The sequence below is a fragment of the Anabrus simplex genome, chromosome 3 (genome assembly GCF_040414725.1).
Source record: "Anabrus simplex isolate iqAnaSimp1 chromosome 3, ASM4041472v1, whole genome shotgun sequence".
NCBI classification, from domain to species: Eukaryota; Metazoa; Arthropoda; class Insecta; order Orthoptera; family Tettigoniidae; genus Anabrus; species Anabrus simplex.
The window spans coordinates 14068987-14082192 of NC_090267.1; the positions used below are offsets into that span (position 1 = coordinate 14068987).

At 37.6% G+C, this 13206-nt stretch overlaps 1 protein-coding gene across 5 annotated transcripts in view; it reads left to right on the plus strand.

Moving 5' to 3' along the window:
• LOC136866942 (gastrula zinc finger protein XlCGF46.1) overlaps window positions 1-13206 on the plus strand; it is a 71743-nt gene that overhangs the window by 12042 nt on the left and 46495 nt on the right. For all 5 annotated transcript variants that reach the window (XM_067144032.2, XM_067144028.2, XM_067144030.2 and 2 more), the window contains exon 3: window positions 3449-3571. In XM_067144032.2, coding sequence (XP_067000133.2) covers window positions 3449-3571 — 123 coding nt within the window. The remainder of the gene's footprint in view (window positions 1-3448; window positions 3572-13206) is intronic.

The window sequence follows — 13206 nt, forward strand, 5'->3', positions numbered from 1 at the left end:
ACCATGGATGCCTCTCTAGCATGTGTGGGCAAGGCCTCCACTTCCAAGGCTTGGCTTGGACTGGTAACAATCACAATGCCTCAAGACGATTTCTGCCAATACCTATTTTTGGTCCGCGAGAGGGTGTTGTGTTTCCCTCAGACCCTCCAGACAAGTCTGGAGAGCCTCCCCATCCGCCACCTGGGATGCGCCCGAAAGTGAAACAGGTAAGAAAACCCACACAGGTGGCCCTCTCTTACACTTAACCACAACATTTAAAATAATTAACGTACATATAATTTTTTAAATACAAGAAATCTTTTTTAAAATAATATAGTACTAATAGCAAATATGGAGATAGTAATAAAAGAAATAATTATAGAATGTACAACATGACAATATAGATGAACATGATAATACTTTTAAAACTAACACTAGTAATAATAAAAGAAGGAAACAAGTAAAAACCTATAACTAGCAAATACATTTCTAATTTTTATGAATTTTTTTTGCTGTTTGCTTTACATCGCACTGACACAGATAGGTCTTATTGCGATGATGGGACAGGAAAGGCCTAGGAATGGGAAGGAAGTGGCTGTGGCCTTAATTACTGTACAGCCCTAGAATTTGCCTGGTGTGAAAATGGGAAACCACAGAAAATTATCTTCAGGGCTGCCAGCAGTGGGGCCCGAACCCAGTATCTCCCGGATGCAAGTTTGCAGCTGCATGTCCCTAACTACATGGCCAACTCACCTGGTCAAAGGTTCTGTGTAATTTGTGTCACTTCATGTAATATAATATGAAGAGTTTATCATGTCTAGATTGCAACATATGCTGTGAAAGAAGACAGGTAGGGGTTGTCTCACTTCGCAGGGCGTAACGTCAATAGAATATCATAACTGGTATGTGAGACATGTTCCAGGAGTGAACTGCAGTAATTTGTGTCCTTCACATTAATGGAATATCATGTCTTGAATATATTTGGTGCAAGAGTAAATGGCTGCAATAAATTCATAGCCACTTTAAATCATCTGATTTTAAGACCTGTGATTTTGGTTAGTATTTAACACTAGAAAATGCCAGAATATATTATATAGCTTGAACCGCCGATGCGGTCATTTTGACCGCTATTGAAATTATTATATTCTCATTCATGATACACACAGTTCCTCATTATTATTGTTTTACCTCTGTTTCTGTACATTGCTTTATGAGTTTTAATATTGATTTATCTATATAAAAGATGCCACACACTCATTACAATGTCGTCAGAAACATGCCGTTTTCAATTTGGTTTAAGTTCTGGATTTTTTTTCCAGGGGGTATGGCGAGCAAACCTACTAGGGGTAGTCTTTCCAAAATCTGCTACAGTTCACTCTGTGATGCCATCAGTACCTAATGACGCATTATCTGGCCATGGGAGGCTTTTACTTTGGTTGTCGCATCCCCTATGATACCATGCTTTACGGGTTACTGTTTCTATGGATGTAATAGAATAACTGGAAACTCATCAGTACTCGGCCTATGTGAGGCATCATTATAATTTGAATATGGTATAAATCAAGGAATTTTTCCGAAGTTGTTATGGTGTTAGTTATAGTAATGCTAATTAATATCAACTTACCTTCAGCCTGAACAATCCGGTTTTCAGCGTGATCTGAATCATTGCTTTCTGAGTTACCACTTGTTTGGTAGTAATCTTCACGAGCATTTCTCTTCTTAGATCTTTTATATCTGGACCACATTCTACATCAGACAAATCTTCAGAAATGTTGTGCAATAGACTCGGCAACTGATGGTCTATGTGACATGTTTGCTGTAGTGTGACAAGCTGATGAAAGACAACACTAGTGGAGTCGCAGAGGAAATAATGGTTGTACAATTCGTAATATATCAGAGTTTTTGAACATTACCATTGTTGATGGCATAATTATGAGCATATGATTATATCTCAACGAGAGATATGTGTTATAATACATTTTATGGTATGATAATTAATACATTGGTCAAAATAAGTGCTCCGGTGGTAGTAGGTATACCCATTACATCCATTGATGCAAAATTAATTATATGTAATATGGATTTTCCTGACCACTAATCAGGAAAAGTCCCTGCAGCTCAATATCCTACAGTAAAAACTGTAGTCAAAGTGGAGTTTGGAAAATGTGTAGTGGTCACTTTGACTGCTCTGGCAGTTCTAGTGTTAACCAACACTCAGAATTAACTACATGACCATTAATACACAATTATTCAACGAGCCAAATTAAATCTCTCTAATGTGCTAAAGAAATACACAGATCATATATAATCTACAGCATTTATTTATTTACAATATTTACAATCTCTACATGTTACATCACTTTTTTTTGTGGTATATATAGTCGTCCGTAGTGCATACAATGTATAAGGTATAAAGCTCTATTCAAACTTTGTAGCCGATTAATAAATAAGTTGTGTTTCTCATTGTAGAGATAGATATTGAAGCATTGTTTAGTTGTACTACCTGGAATGTAGAAATGTTAAAATACTGCAGCAAGGAACAAACCTTCCTTGCAGTGCATCTCAACAATTAGAACATTCCATCCAGACAGTGTTGTTGAAGAAAAATCTCAGAGAGATTGCAAATTCTCCATCTCGCTCTATCAAAACAATTATTACTAAAATAGCAAATAAACAAGTGTGAAATATGCTACTTGTTATGAATAGCTGGAAAAATTTCCTTCTTGATGGACAGTAAATGTGTACTACACCTTCATAACTATCAAGTGACCATATGATAGCAGAACATACTTGCAACTCTCTGACATGGCAGCCAATAGGAACTTAGCAAGCAGCCATTTATTCACTCATGTTCTCATGTTTTGTCATTTTCTTCTATATAAGGCTATAATACCTGTGTTTTTCATTTGATCATTTTTGTCTTTTACAGAATCTGCTATTTGAATTGAAAAATATTAATATACTTTGTTTTATAACATGTTGTATAGAGAGAGAAAAAGAGATAGAAAACCCAATTAAGATGGCTGCCCTAATACTAGGAAAACCACAAAGATTGAGCCTGTAGATTAATCTGTGAGGATAATAAGAAAATATATTTAATTTTCATTAGAATTTAAAAAAATAATTTTTGGGCAGCTACCAACCCCCTCCCCCACTACTTCCTTTCTGTTGGATCTTTTATACAAAAAATATTTAAGTTATACACATGTCTTTGTACTATTTGGAGTGAATTTCTCAAAATCACAGTTGACATTTCTTGTAGAACATTAGTAGGGAGTCGAAAGCTTTCAGAAATATTCACAGAGAAATTTGTGATTGTTCTGCACACACCAATAACATTTTGTAGGTTATTATAATTTCTCCTAACAGTTTCTAAGTCACAGTCTTGGACTTGCTGCGAGTCTCATTGCAGCATATTTAAATTTTAATTTAGCTGAAATTCTGTATTATTTTATTCTTTCTGTTGTAGGATTCACTCGTAAATACCGCTGCTGAAAATGGCAATATCATAAAGGTTGAGTCTCTGACTTCACTCACTCCAAAGGAGGAGAATGATGCAGTAGACCCTAGAACTGATGATGACAGAACAGTGGTAAGTCCACTCATGAGAAAGAAAACTCCACCTCTTTCTTCAGTAATTCTCAAGTGGAATTTATTTTCCTGCATGAGTTAAATAGTAATTATCCTTTTATCACAGTTTGTCATGTGGAATGAGCAGCATGTGCATTTCTTTCTAGTAAAAGTACAGGATAGTTTGAAGAAAGTCTTATGTCTATTTTTCAAGTTAAATGACTTCAGTCACTAACCACTGATCTGTATTTAGGGCAGTCGCCCAGCTGACAGACTCCCTATCTGTTGTTTTCCTAGCCTTTTCTTAAATAATTGCACAGAAGTTGGAAATTTATCAAACATATGCCGTGGTAAGCTATTGCGATTCCTAACTCCCCTTCCTATAAATTAATATTTGTCCCAATTTGTCCTCTTGAATTCCAATTTTGATCTTCATACTGTTATCTTTCCTCCTTTTTAAAAACACCACTCACCGGGCGGGTTGGTCATGCGGTTAGAGGCGCGCAGCTATGAGCTTGCATCCGAGAGAGATTGGGTTCGAATCCCACTGTCCGTGGCCCTGAAGATGGTTTTCCGTGGTTTCCCATTTTCACACCAGGCAAATGCTGGGGCTGTACCTTAATTAAGGCCACGGCCGTTTTCTTCCAACTCCTAGGCCTTTCCTGTTGACGTAAAGCGATGTAAAGCCACTAGCAAAAAGACACCACTGAAACTTATTTGTCTACTAATGTCATTCCAGGCCATCTCTTTGCTGACAGCTCGGAACATACCACTGATTACAAATAATGAAAATCATTGCGAATCTGTATTGAAAGTAATCTTATGATAAAAGTAAGAAATTTATTTCTCTTCCACCTATTCTATACAACTCAGTATATTAAAGTTATTATTAAATCCTCATTAAAATAAAAATTGGGACATGTTTTGCCCTTTCCCATGGGGCATCATCAGCTATATCATTACCTCAAATCATATCAGGTACCTAGTTAAAATTGATCTAAAATCTACTACAAAATTGAATACATTAAAAAACTTCAGTACCCCATATTAGGTACCTGGCTAAAAATGATTTTAAATCTACTACAAACTTGAATACATTAGGAAACTTCACTTAAAAAGCAGTCATTATAAGAGTAACTTGGTTTAGGTTCAAGTGAAAAATTAACAATATTGATGGCCTTGAGCCATGGTCAATGTTGAATTTGAATGAAAGTTTAAAAATATTGTACAAAATGATGAAAGTGAGTATAGAACAATGCGAATGATTATATACAAAATGAAAAGGAAATGCATTCCAACACTGTGCCATTTTTTTGTAATATTGGACCTTGGCATTTGTACTTGATATAGTCTTATTCAAAAGTAGCGAATAAGTTCTAAATTTTTTGTTTGTATTTTTAGTTTTTAGTTTGTAACTAGCCCAGAAAGATGCTATCTTTATGTCGTAGTTCTACTTGGGCACCTATGTTGGATAGCTAATCAACAACTTGATGAGGACTGCTGAAGTGTCGTTGATTATCTTCTTCTGTTGAACAGTATTCTATGTTGATGGTGTGCTTCTGTTGTTAGAGTGTTCAGATGATGGTTTGAGAGTTCCATACATTGGAACCATTCACTTACCAGAAACTTAAATGTCATTTCCTTTTACATCCGTTACTACAAACCATATATACCCTCATAACCATGTGCAGACATCTGTACCCTTTGTTAACAATACCGTTTATGTGATTACCAGAGACAGGCTCTTTCCTTGTATTAATGCCTAGGTACTTACAGTGATCCCCATAAGGAACTTTCACCTTGTCAATGCAGTAACTCAAACTGAGAGGATGTTTTTCTATTAGTGTAACTTACAACCATACCATCGTCATCATACCATTGCCTGCTGTCCATTGTCAAGGTCTTTTTGCAGTTGTTCACAATCTTGTAACATATTTTGTGGAGGGGTAGGAAAGGAATTGTGTTTTAAATTGCAGAGGTAACGAGATCACATACTTATGTTAGTAATAATGTTATAATAAGTAAAATAGCTGTAGCATTTCCTAGCTCTCCAACAAATTTTTTGGCATTGATGGTTGTAAGTGTGAAAAAAAAACCTTTTTTATTGTGTGGTACAAAATAAAATAGGTGGGGTACAGTGATTGTGTAACAATGAATTCAAAAATGAATTTTGTTTTGCCAAATCACATCTGGCTAAATGGTAATTGTACAAATGTTATTTTGTCATTACATAACATTTTTGATTGAATTACGCATGTGGAGTAGGGAGATAAAATATACAAACTAAACAAGTTAGAAAGTAAAGTAAATGATACATAAATTGTATTTTTCCATTTCCTACAGAATTTGTTTACGAATTTCGTGAGCACTCTCTGGAAGGGTCCTGATGACCAACAATAATCAGCCATAATTTTTACGTCTCATCATCTGTGGTAGCACTGTTCTGCATCCTTGAGATCCTGGTGGACCATTCACTTTGCTCTTCACTTACAGCTCCTAAATTTGGAGGGATGTAGTCCAGATGTGAAGCTTTAGCCTCATGTTACAACCGGGTTGGTTAAAATTGTCCAACATGTTTCTTAGAATTTATTTGTATAGGCCGTCCTTGATATTCCCAAACAAATTTTTCACCAGTTATTTCAACGTGTTCTGTGCATCTTCCTCAATTGTGGGTATCATTTCTTTGAAAGTTTTGTCCACCAGCAGTTTACGAATATGTAGTCCATCAAATACTCCTTTGAGTTTTTGCACCTGATAATTTGGAAAATTTTATGCATAAATATTTGCTGATGCTTGTTGTTTTAAGGGGCCTAACATCGAAGGTCATCGGCCCCATAAATATTTGAAGCATGGACATTTTTGCCTAATACCTTAACAAATGGTTTCATCATTCCTAATTTGCTGTGCAAGGGAGGAAGTAAAATTTTTTCATGGTCCATAGACTTACATTTAAGGCATTTTTGGATCCTGGTTGAAGTTGCTCTCTTTCACATAATAATTAAACTTATGTTGTAGTGTTAAGTACTGGAAATACTTAATGTGTGTGTGAATTCATTTATGATAATGCTGGATTTAGAAAATTAGCTAGTAACATTTGCTTTCCATGGATGTGCTTGTTGTTGTTGTTGTTGTTGTTGTTGTTGTCGTCGTCGTCAACCTATAGTTTTGTAAGCCATAGTGTTAAGTATTGGAAATAATTAAGTTGTGTATGAAACTGTACATGATGCTGCAATTAGAATGAGTATTTCTTGTAATAATTTTTTCCATGGAATTGCTCTTCGTACTTGAGTTGTTGTAGTTGTTGGGTATTATATTTTTAACTTTATTATCACAATTCTTGTAATATTTTCTTTCCATATATTTGCTTGTTGTACTCTTCTTGTTTGCCTGTTTGTTTTTGTTTGTTTGTTTGTTTGTTTGTTTGTTTGTTTGTTTGTTGTTGGGTAATTAAGTTTACTTTATTATTACATTACTGTAAGTGACCATTGCCACTGGGATATTTCTCATTTGCAATGTATTTGTTAATATTATTATTATTTTTATTATTATTATTATTATTATTATTATTATTATTATTATTATTATTATTATTATTATTATTATTATTATTATTATTATATATAATTCACTGCGGCCATCAAGGACCACGTTAAGTCTTGTTGCATTTGACACTGAACTTGCCCTTCTTTAGAGCCCAAATTTTCCTCATTCTTTGTGAGTGGGCCTGCTTACGCTCCTCTGTCCAAGGGGCACCGTGTCTTCTCTTCGGTTGCTCGTCTCGGTTTAGCCTGTTCGTCAATATTTTCTTGCGGAAGAGATCTCTGTTAAGGGTGTCTTCAGCTGAGATATGTAGCATTTGCAGGTCGTCTTTGGTATTTCTAAACTAGGGAATTGTGGTTTTGGGGTTTGAATCAAAAAAGTGAAAGATTTCTTTAGTTAACTTTCTTCCGTCCATTCTTTTCAGATGACCATAAAATCGTGCCCGTCTTTTTCTGATTGTGTCGGTAATTTTCTCTATTTTGCTGTAGACTTCCTTGTTGGATCTCTTTTGATGGATTCCATTTCTGTACTTTGATCCCAAGATTCCTCTCACAATTTTGAGTTCTGTTTTCTCCAGTTCTTCAAGGAGTCCTTTGTTGGCATTGAGAGACAGGGTTTCGGCTGCATATAGAACTACTAGCTTCAGAACTGTTTCATAGTGACGTATCTTGGTGTTTTGGGAAAGGCAATTTTTGTTGTAGATTATGCGGGATGTTTGGTAGGCTATTTCCAGTTTGCGTACTCGTTCCTGAAGTGCTTCCTTGTCCAGTCCATTTTTCATGATGATCTTACCCAGGTATTTGAATTTGTCTACTCGGGTGATGTCCCCGTATTTTGTATGGAGTTTTGGTGGAGCCTCTTTGATGTTAGTCATTACTTCTGTTTTCTCAAATGATATCTGCAAACCAGTTTGTTTGGCAATTTCCTTTAAAATTTCAACTTGAACTCTAGCGGTTTCTATGTCGTTTGAGAGAACGGCAATATCATCGGCAAACGCTAAGCAGTCTGTTGCGATCCCCTTTGATTTGGTTCCTATTCTCAATGGACTGTAGTTGGTTTCCTGTAATCTCACCCGCCAGGTTCTGATGATCTTTTCAAGAACACAGTTGAAGAGTATCGGGGATAGCCCATCACCTTGTCGGACTCCTGTTTTGATGTCAAAGGAATGCGAGAGACATACGTGGAATTTCACCTTGGATATTGTATCGGTCAGGGTGGCTCTAATTAATGCCAGCAGTTTCAAATCAACTCCAAATTCATTTAAGATGTTTTGCAGGACTTCCTGGTCAATGGAGTCGTACGCTTTCTTAAAGTCCACAAAGACAGACACATACTGCTTGGACCTTAGTGTACAATATCTGATGATTGTTTTGAGATTTTGGATCTCTTCAGCTGTTGAGTGACCTTTTCTGAACCCTCCTTGGTATTCACCTATTTGATGTTCGACTTGTGCTTCCAAACTCTCCAGGATGGCAAGTGATAGAATTTTGTAAGTCATGGGTAGCAAAGATATTCCCCTGTAGTTGTTGATGTTCTTCATGCTGTCTTTTTTGTGTAATGGATGGATCGAAGCTATTTTCCAATCTTCGGGTAGGGTCTCCTTGTTCCAAATTTCTTCTATTTGCTTTAGCAAGATATCAAGTGATTCCTCTGGGGCATATTTCCATAGTTCTGTTACTACTGAGTCTTACCCCGGCGCTTTGTTATTTTTGAGACGGGCAATGTGGCGCTTGATTTCATCTCTGTCGGGTGGTTGGGAATCTGGGTACCTGAGTAAGGGTTCCTTGGTCTCAATGGCGCTTTGCGGTTTAGAGCAATGAAGTAAATTCTTGAAGTAATCTGCCAGAATGCTGCAATTTTCTTCATTTGACGTCGCCAGTGTGCCGTCCTTTCGCTCAAAGCATAGAGATGGTGGTTTATAGCCAGTGAGTTTGCGTTTGAAGGCTCTGTAGTACTCTCTGCTTTCATTCTTCTTAAAGTTTTGTTCTATCTTTTCAATGAGAGATTTTTCGTATTTACATTTCTCAGTTCTGAACACCCTAGCTGCTTGGGCACGTTGGGTTTTGTAGGTTTCCCAATCATTTTCTGATTTTGTAGAGTAGTACTGTTTCCACGCATTGAGTCTTTCTTGGAGGACTGATTCGCAGGTACCATTCCACCAGGCATGCTTTTTGCTTCTGTTGATTTCTGCAACGTCTTTGGCGGCCTCAACAAGGAGACTTTTGGCGTTGTTAAAGTCACAGTCATTTGGTCTAGCCTTCTCCTAGAACTCCTCGACCCTTTGCCGAAGTTTATCATTGTCGTAGCGTGTGATCTGTTTGGTTCTTGTGTTTGTGGGAATTGGTTTGAATTTGATAAGAGACATATAATGATCTGAGGCCACATTGATGCCTTTCTTTACCTTGACATTCATAATCTCAGGGCTGTTTCTCCTGGAGATTGCAACATGATCAATTTGGAACTCTCCGAGAGCTTGGACGGGAGAACGCCAAGTCATTTGCTTTCTGGGTAGATGGCGAAAGTGGGTCGACATGACCTGCAGGTTGTGATTTTCGCAAATGGACACCAATCTTTTGCCGTTGAGATTGGTTCTTTTGTGAGCAGGGTAATTTCCTATAACTTTCTTGTACTTCTGTTCACGACCTAGTTGGGCATTGAAGTCACCCAAAAGAAGCTTGACATGGTGTTTGGGGATTTTGTTTAATTTTTCATCCAGTAGGTCCCAGAAATTATCAACTTCATCTGGATCACACTTGTTCTTATCGTTTGTAGGAGCATGTGTGTTAACTAGGGCGTAGGTTTTGTTCGCGCAATTAATTGTGAGTATAGACAATCTGTCATTCACAGGTTCGAAATTTGCAGCCAATTTAAGTATCTTGGTTCTAACAGCAAACGTGGTTCCAAGCATCACAGCTCCATTGAGGATTCCTCTTTGCGCTTTGCTCTTGAAAAATCGATAGCCTTTGGATTCAAAAATCTCTTCATCTGGGTACCTTGTTTCCTGTAGAGCCATTATGGATATCTGATTTTCGTGAAAAGTTTTGGTGAGGGTTTTCAGCTTGCCAGTTTGTGTAAGTGAATTTATGTTGAAAGTTGCTAGAAAGGTTTTAGATTTTGGCCTGAGTTTTTGACTCTTCGGGGTACACCGAGACGCTCCGACTCGTCTCTTGCATGATGTCGAGTCTCCCCCAGAATCTGAACGAGACTCGTGCGCCGTGGCGTTCACGAGGATGGATTTATCCGAAGATTTACCCCCTGGGGTATGTATCTTGAAATGTTGTGCCATCATGCTTTTTGACTTGACTTTGCTTTGGACGGGTACGCATCCTTTTACAACTAGGGTTGTTAGCCCTAGAGGTTGCCTCAAGATCTTTTCTGGCTTCTGGTCATTTACCAGTCTTCGCCGTAACCCTGGCACGGACCAGTTTTTTTTTCATGGTGGTATTTTATTTCCCTACTACCCTCTGACTCTGCTAGCGGCAGAGCCAGCGAGCTTCCCCAATTCCAATGGGACGCGCCCGATGGAGGTAACCGGTAAATCGCCACATGGGTTTTTTATTATTATTATAATTATTATTATTATTATTATTATTATTATTATTATTATTATTATTATTATTATTATTATGTTCAAAGTTTTAAAAATTTAATGTAAATATTGCATAATATAGTATTAAAAGGTTGTCCATTGGAACATAAGTTAAATTATTATTGTGATCATAATTCAATACTGATCAAAACCGTGCAGTTCGTATCCTGTGATTGCTCTCTTTCCGACCAATATACAGTATCCCAATATTTATTCTGTGCTCTGCAATCCCATTTGCATTGGAAACAGGAAAATGTGCAGCTTTTTTGCTGTCCCAGCAGCAATCCAATGACCTTCAAGTCACTGCAAATTTGACTATCGTGCTCGAGATATCACCAGCTTTAATGTTTTCTATGTTTCCAACAGTTTTGTGGAGTGTGCAAGCGGTATGGAAATATGGGATTCAGAATGTTGTTATGAAGCAAAACGGCCTTAAGACTTCTTTTGGAAGAGTCAATAAAAATGTGCTGGTTGCTAGTATCATACTTTTTCTCTCCCTATCGATAAAGTATTTTTTGAACTTCTGTACAAAACACAAGTTGCGCTTCTTGTGTATAATATTTTAAAAATTCTTTCTCACATTTTCTGTAGCAAGAAGATGTAACCTCAGATGCCAACATATTCTTTTTGTGTAGTCTTGAGCCAAGTAATACACTCTTTTCTTTGGTTAACTCGAAATTCCTTGTCAAATCATTAAATTCCGATTGTGTAAATTTGTTTGTTCGTGTGTCATATTGATGTGGCTTGTAACCCATTTCTTCTGCATCCGATTGCAAGGAAGTGCTTTCACTTTCATCACTCAAGTTACCAGCTGGAAGGTACTGGTACCAGAACAGGCCAATAGCTGACAAAGAGTTTTGGATATTTAATTTTTTTCTCTTCTCATTGTAAATCATTCGTGATGTGTGTTACAGTATCCATGGCCTAGTTCATGAACCAAGGGCAACAGCTGAGTGGCCTAGTGCATGGTCCTGAGAATCGGGATGGAAGTGGGCATCTCGGACATATTCTGAGTTAACGCCCTCCGTGTGCTCAGGGGGCTAGGACTATACAATCCACCGGGGTCCCTAACCCGTTAGAGGAGAGATCCTCGCTTGGACCATGTGTGAGTAGTGTAGCATCGTGCTGTACGAATATACAGAGCTCAGAACATTTTAATAAAGCCTCCGACCTATGGGAGTAATGGAGTCCCACTACCATTTGACAGTCAAGGGACTTCTTGGAAACAAGTTGGAGAACAAAGTGGAATTTGATGGGGAGCTATCAATATTAATGGGGCTTGTGGAAGAAGGAAATAAAGAAATAAAGTAGAACTGGCTGAGTCAGCAAAGAGGATGCATCTGGATGTGCTGTTAGTGAGGGTCAACAGCAAGAATAGGATAACGCTAATGGGCGATTTCAATGAGAGCGTTGCAAATAGAACTGAAGGATACGAGAGGGTGATTGGTAAATGTGGGGAAGATATGGACGCTAACAGGAATGGGAAGCATTTGCTGGACTTCTTTGCTGGGTTTAGCAGTTACGAATACATCATTCAAGAATAAGGCTAATCACTGCTACACATGGGAGGGTAGGGGTATCAGATCCATAATAGACTCTATCCTAACTGACTTTGAATTTAGGAAATCTTTAAGGTATATATGGGTTTTTTGTGGAGATTTTTGATGATACAAACCACTGTCTGATCTGTAGTGAACCAAGTGTCTGTAGACCTAGGTTAGAGAAAGTTGAATGTGTCTACAAGCGAATAAGAGCAGAAAATCTCCAGGATGAGGAAATTAGACAGAAGTACATGGATATGATTAGTGAGAATTTGTGAACAGTGGACAGTAAGCAGGTTCAGGATATAGAAAGAGAATGGGTGGCATACAGGGATGCTGTGGTAGAAACAGCAAAGGAATGCCTAGGAACAACTGTGTGTGAAGATGAGGAAAAGGCAAACATCTAGGTAGAATGATGAAGTGAGAGCAGTTTGTAAACATAAAAGGAAGACTTATCAGAAATCGCTCCAAACAAGGGCCAATGCAGACAGGGAATTGAATGTAGATGAAAGTGACAGAGCAAAACAATTAGCTGTTAAATCCAAAAAAGAAGTCGTGGGAAGATTTTGGTAATTACCTGGAAAGGCTAGGTCAAGCAGCAGAGAAACCTTTCTGGACAATAATAAATAATTTTAAGAAGGGAGGGTTAAAGAAAATGAACAGTGTTTTGAGTAACTCAGGTGAACTCATAATAGATCCCAGGAATCACTTGACAGGTGGAGGAGATATTTTGAAGATCTTCTCAACGTAAAAGGAGATCTTCCAAGCTCATATGATGTTGGTGAAACTACGCGTAAGAAAGAGGAAAGGATGGTAAATGAAATCAATTTTCATAAAGCAGCGGGAGTAGATGAAATTGGACCTGAATTGGTGAAGTATAGGGGGATGACACAGATGAAATGGCTTTGTAGAGTAGTAAAATTAGCATGGAGTGTTGGTAAGGTACCTTCAGATTGGACAAAAGCAGTAATTGTACCTATCTATAAG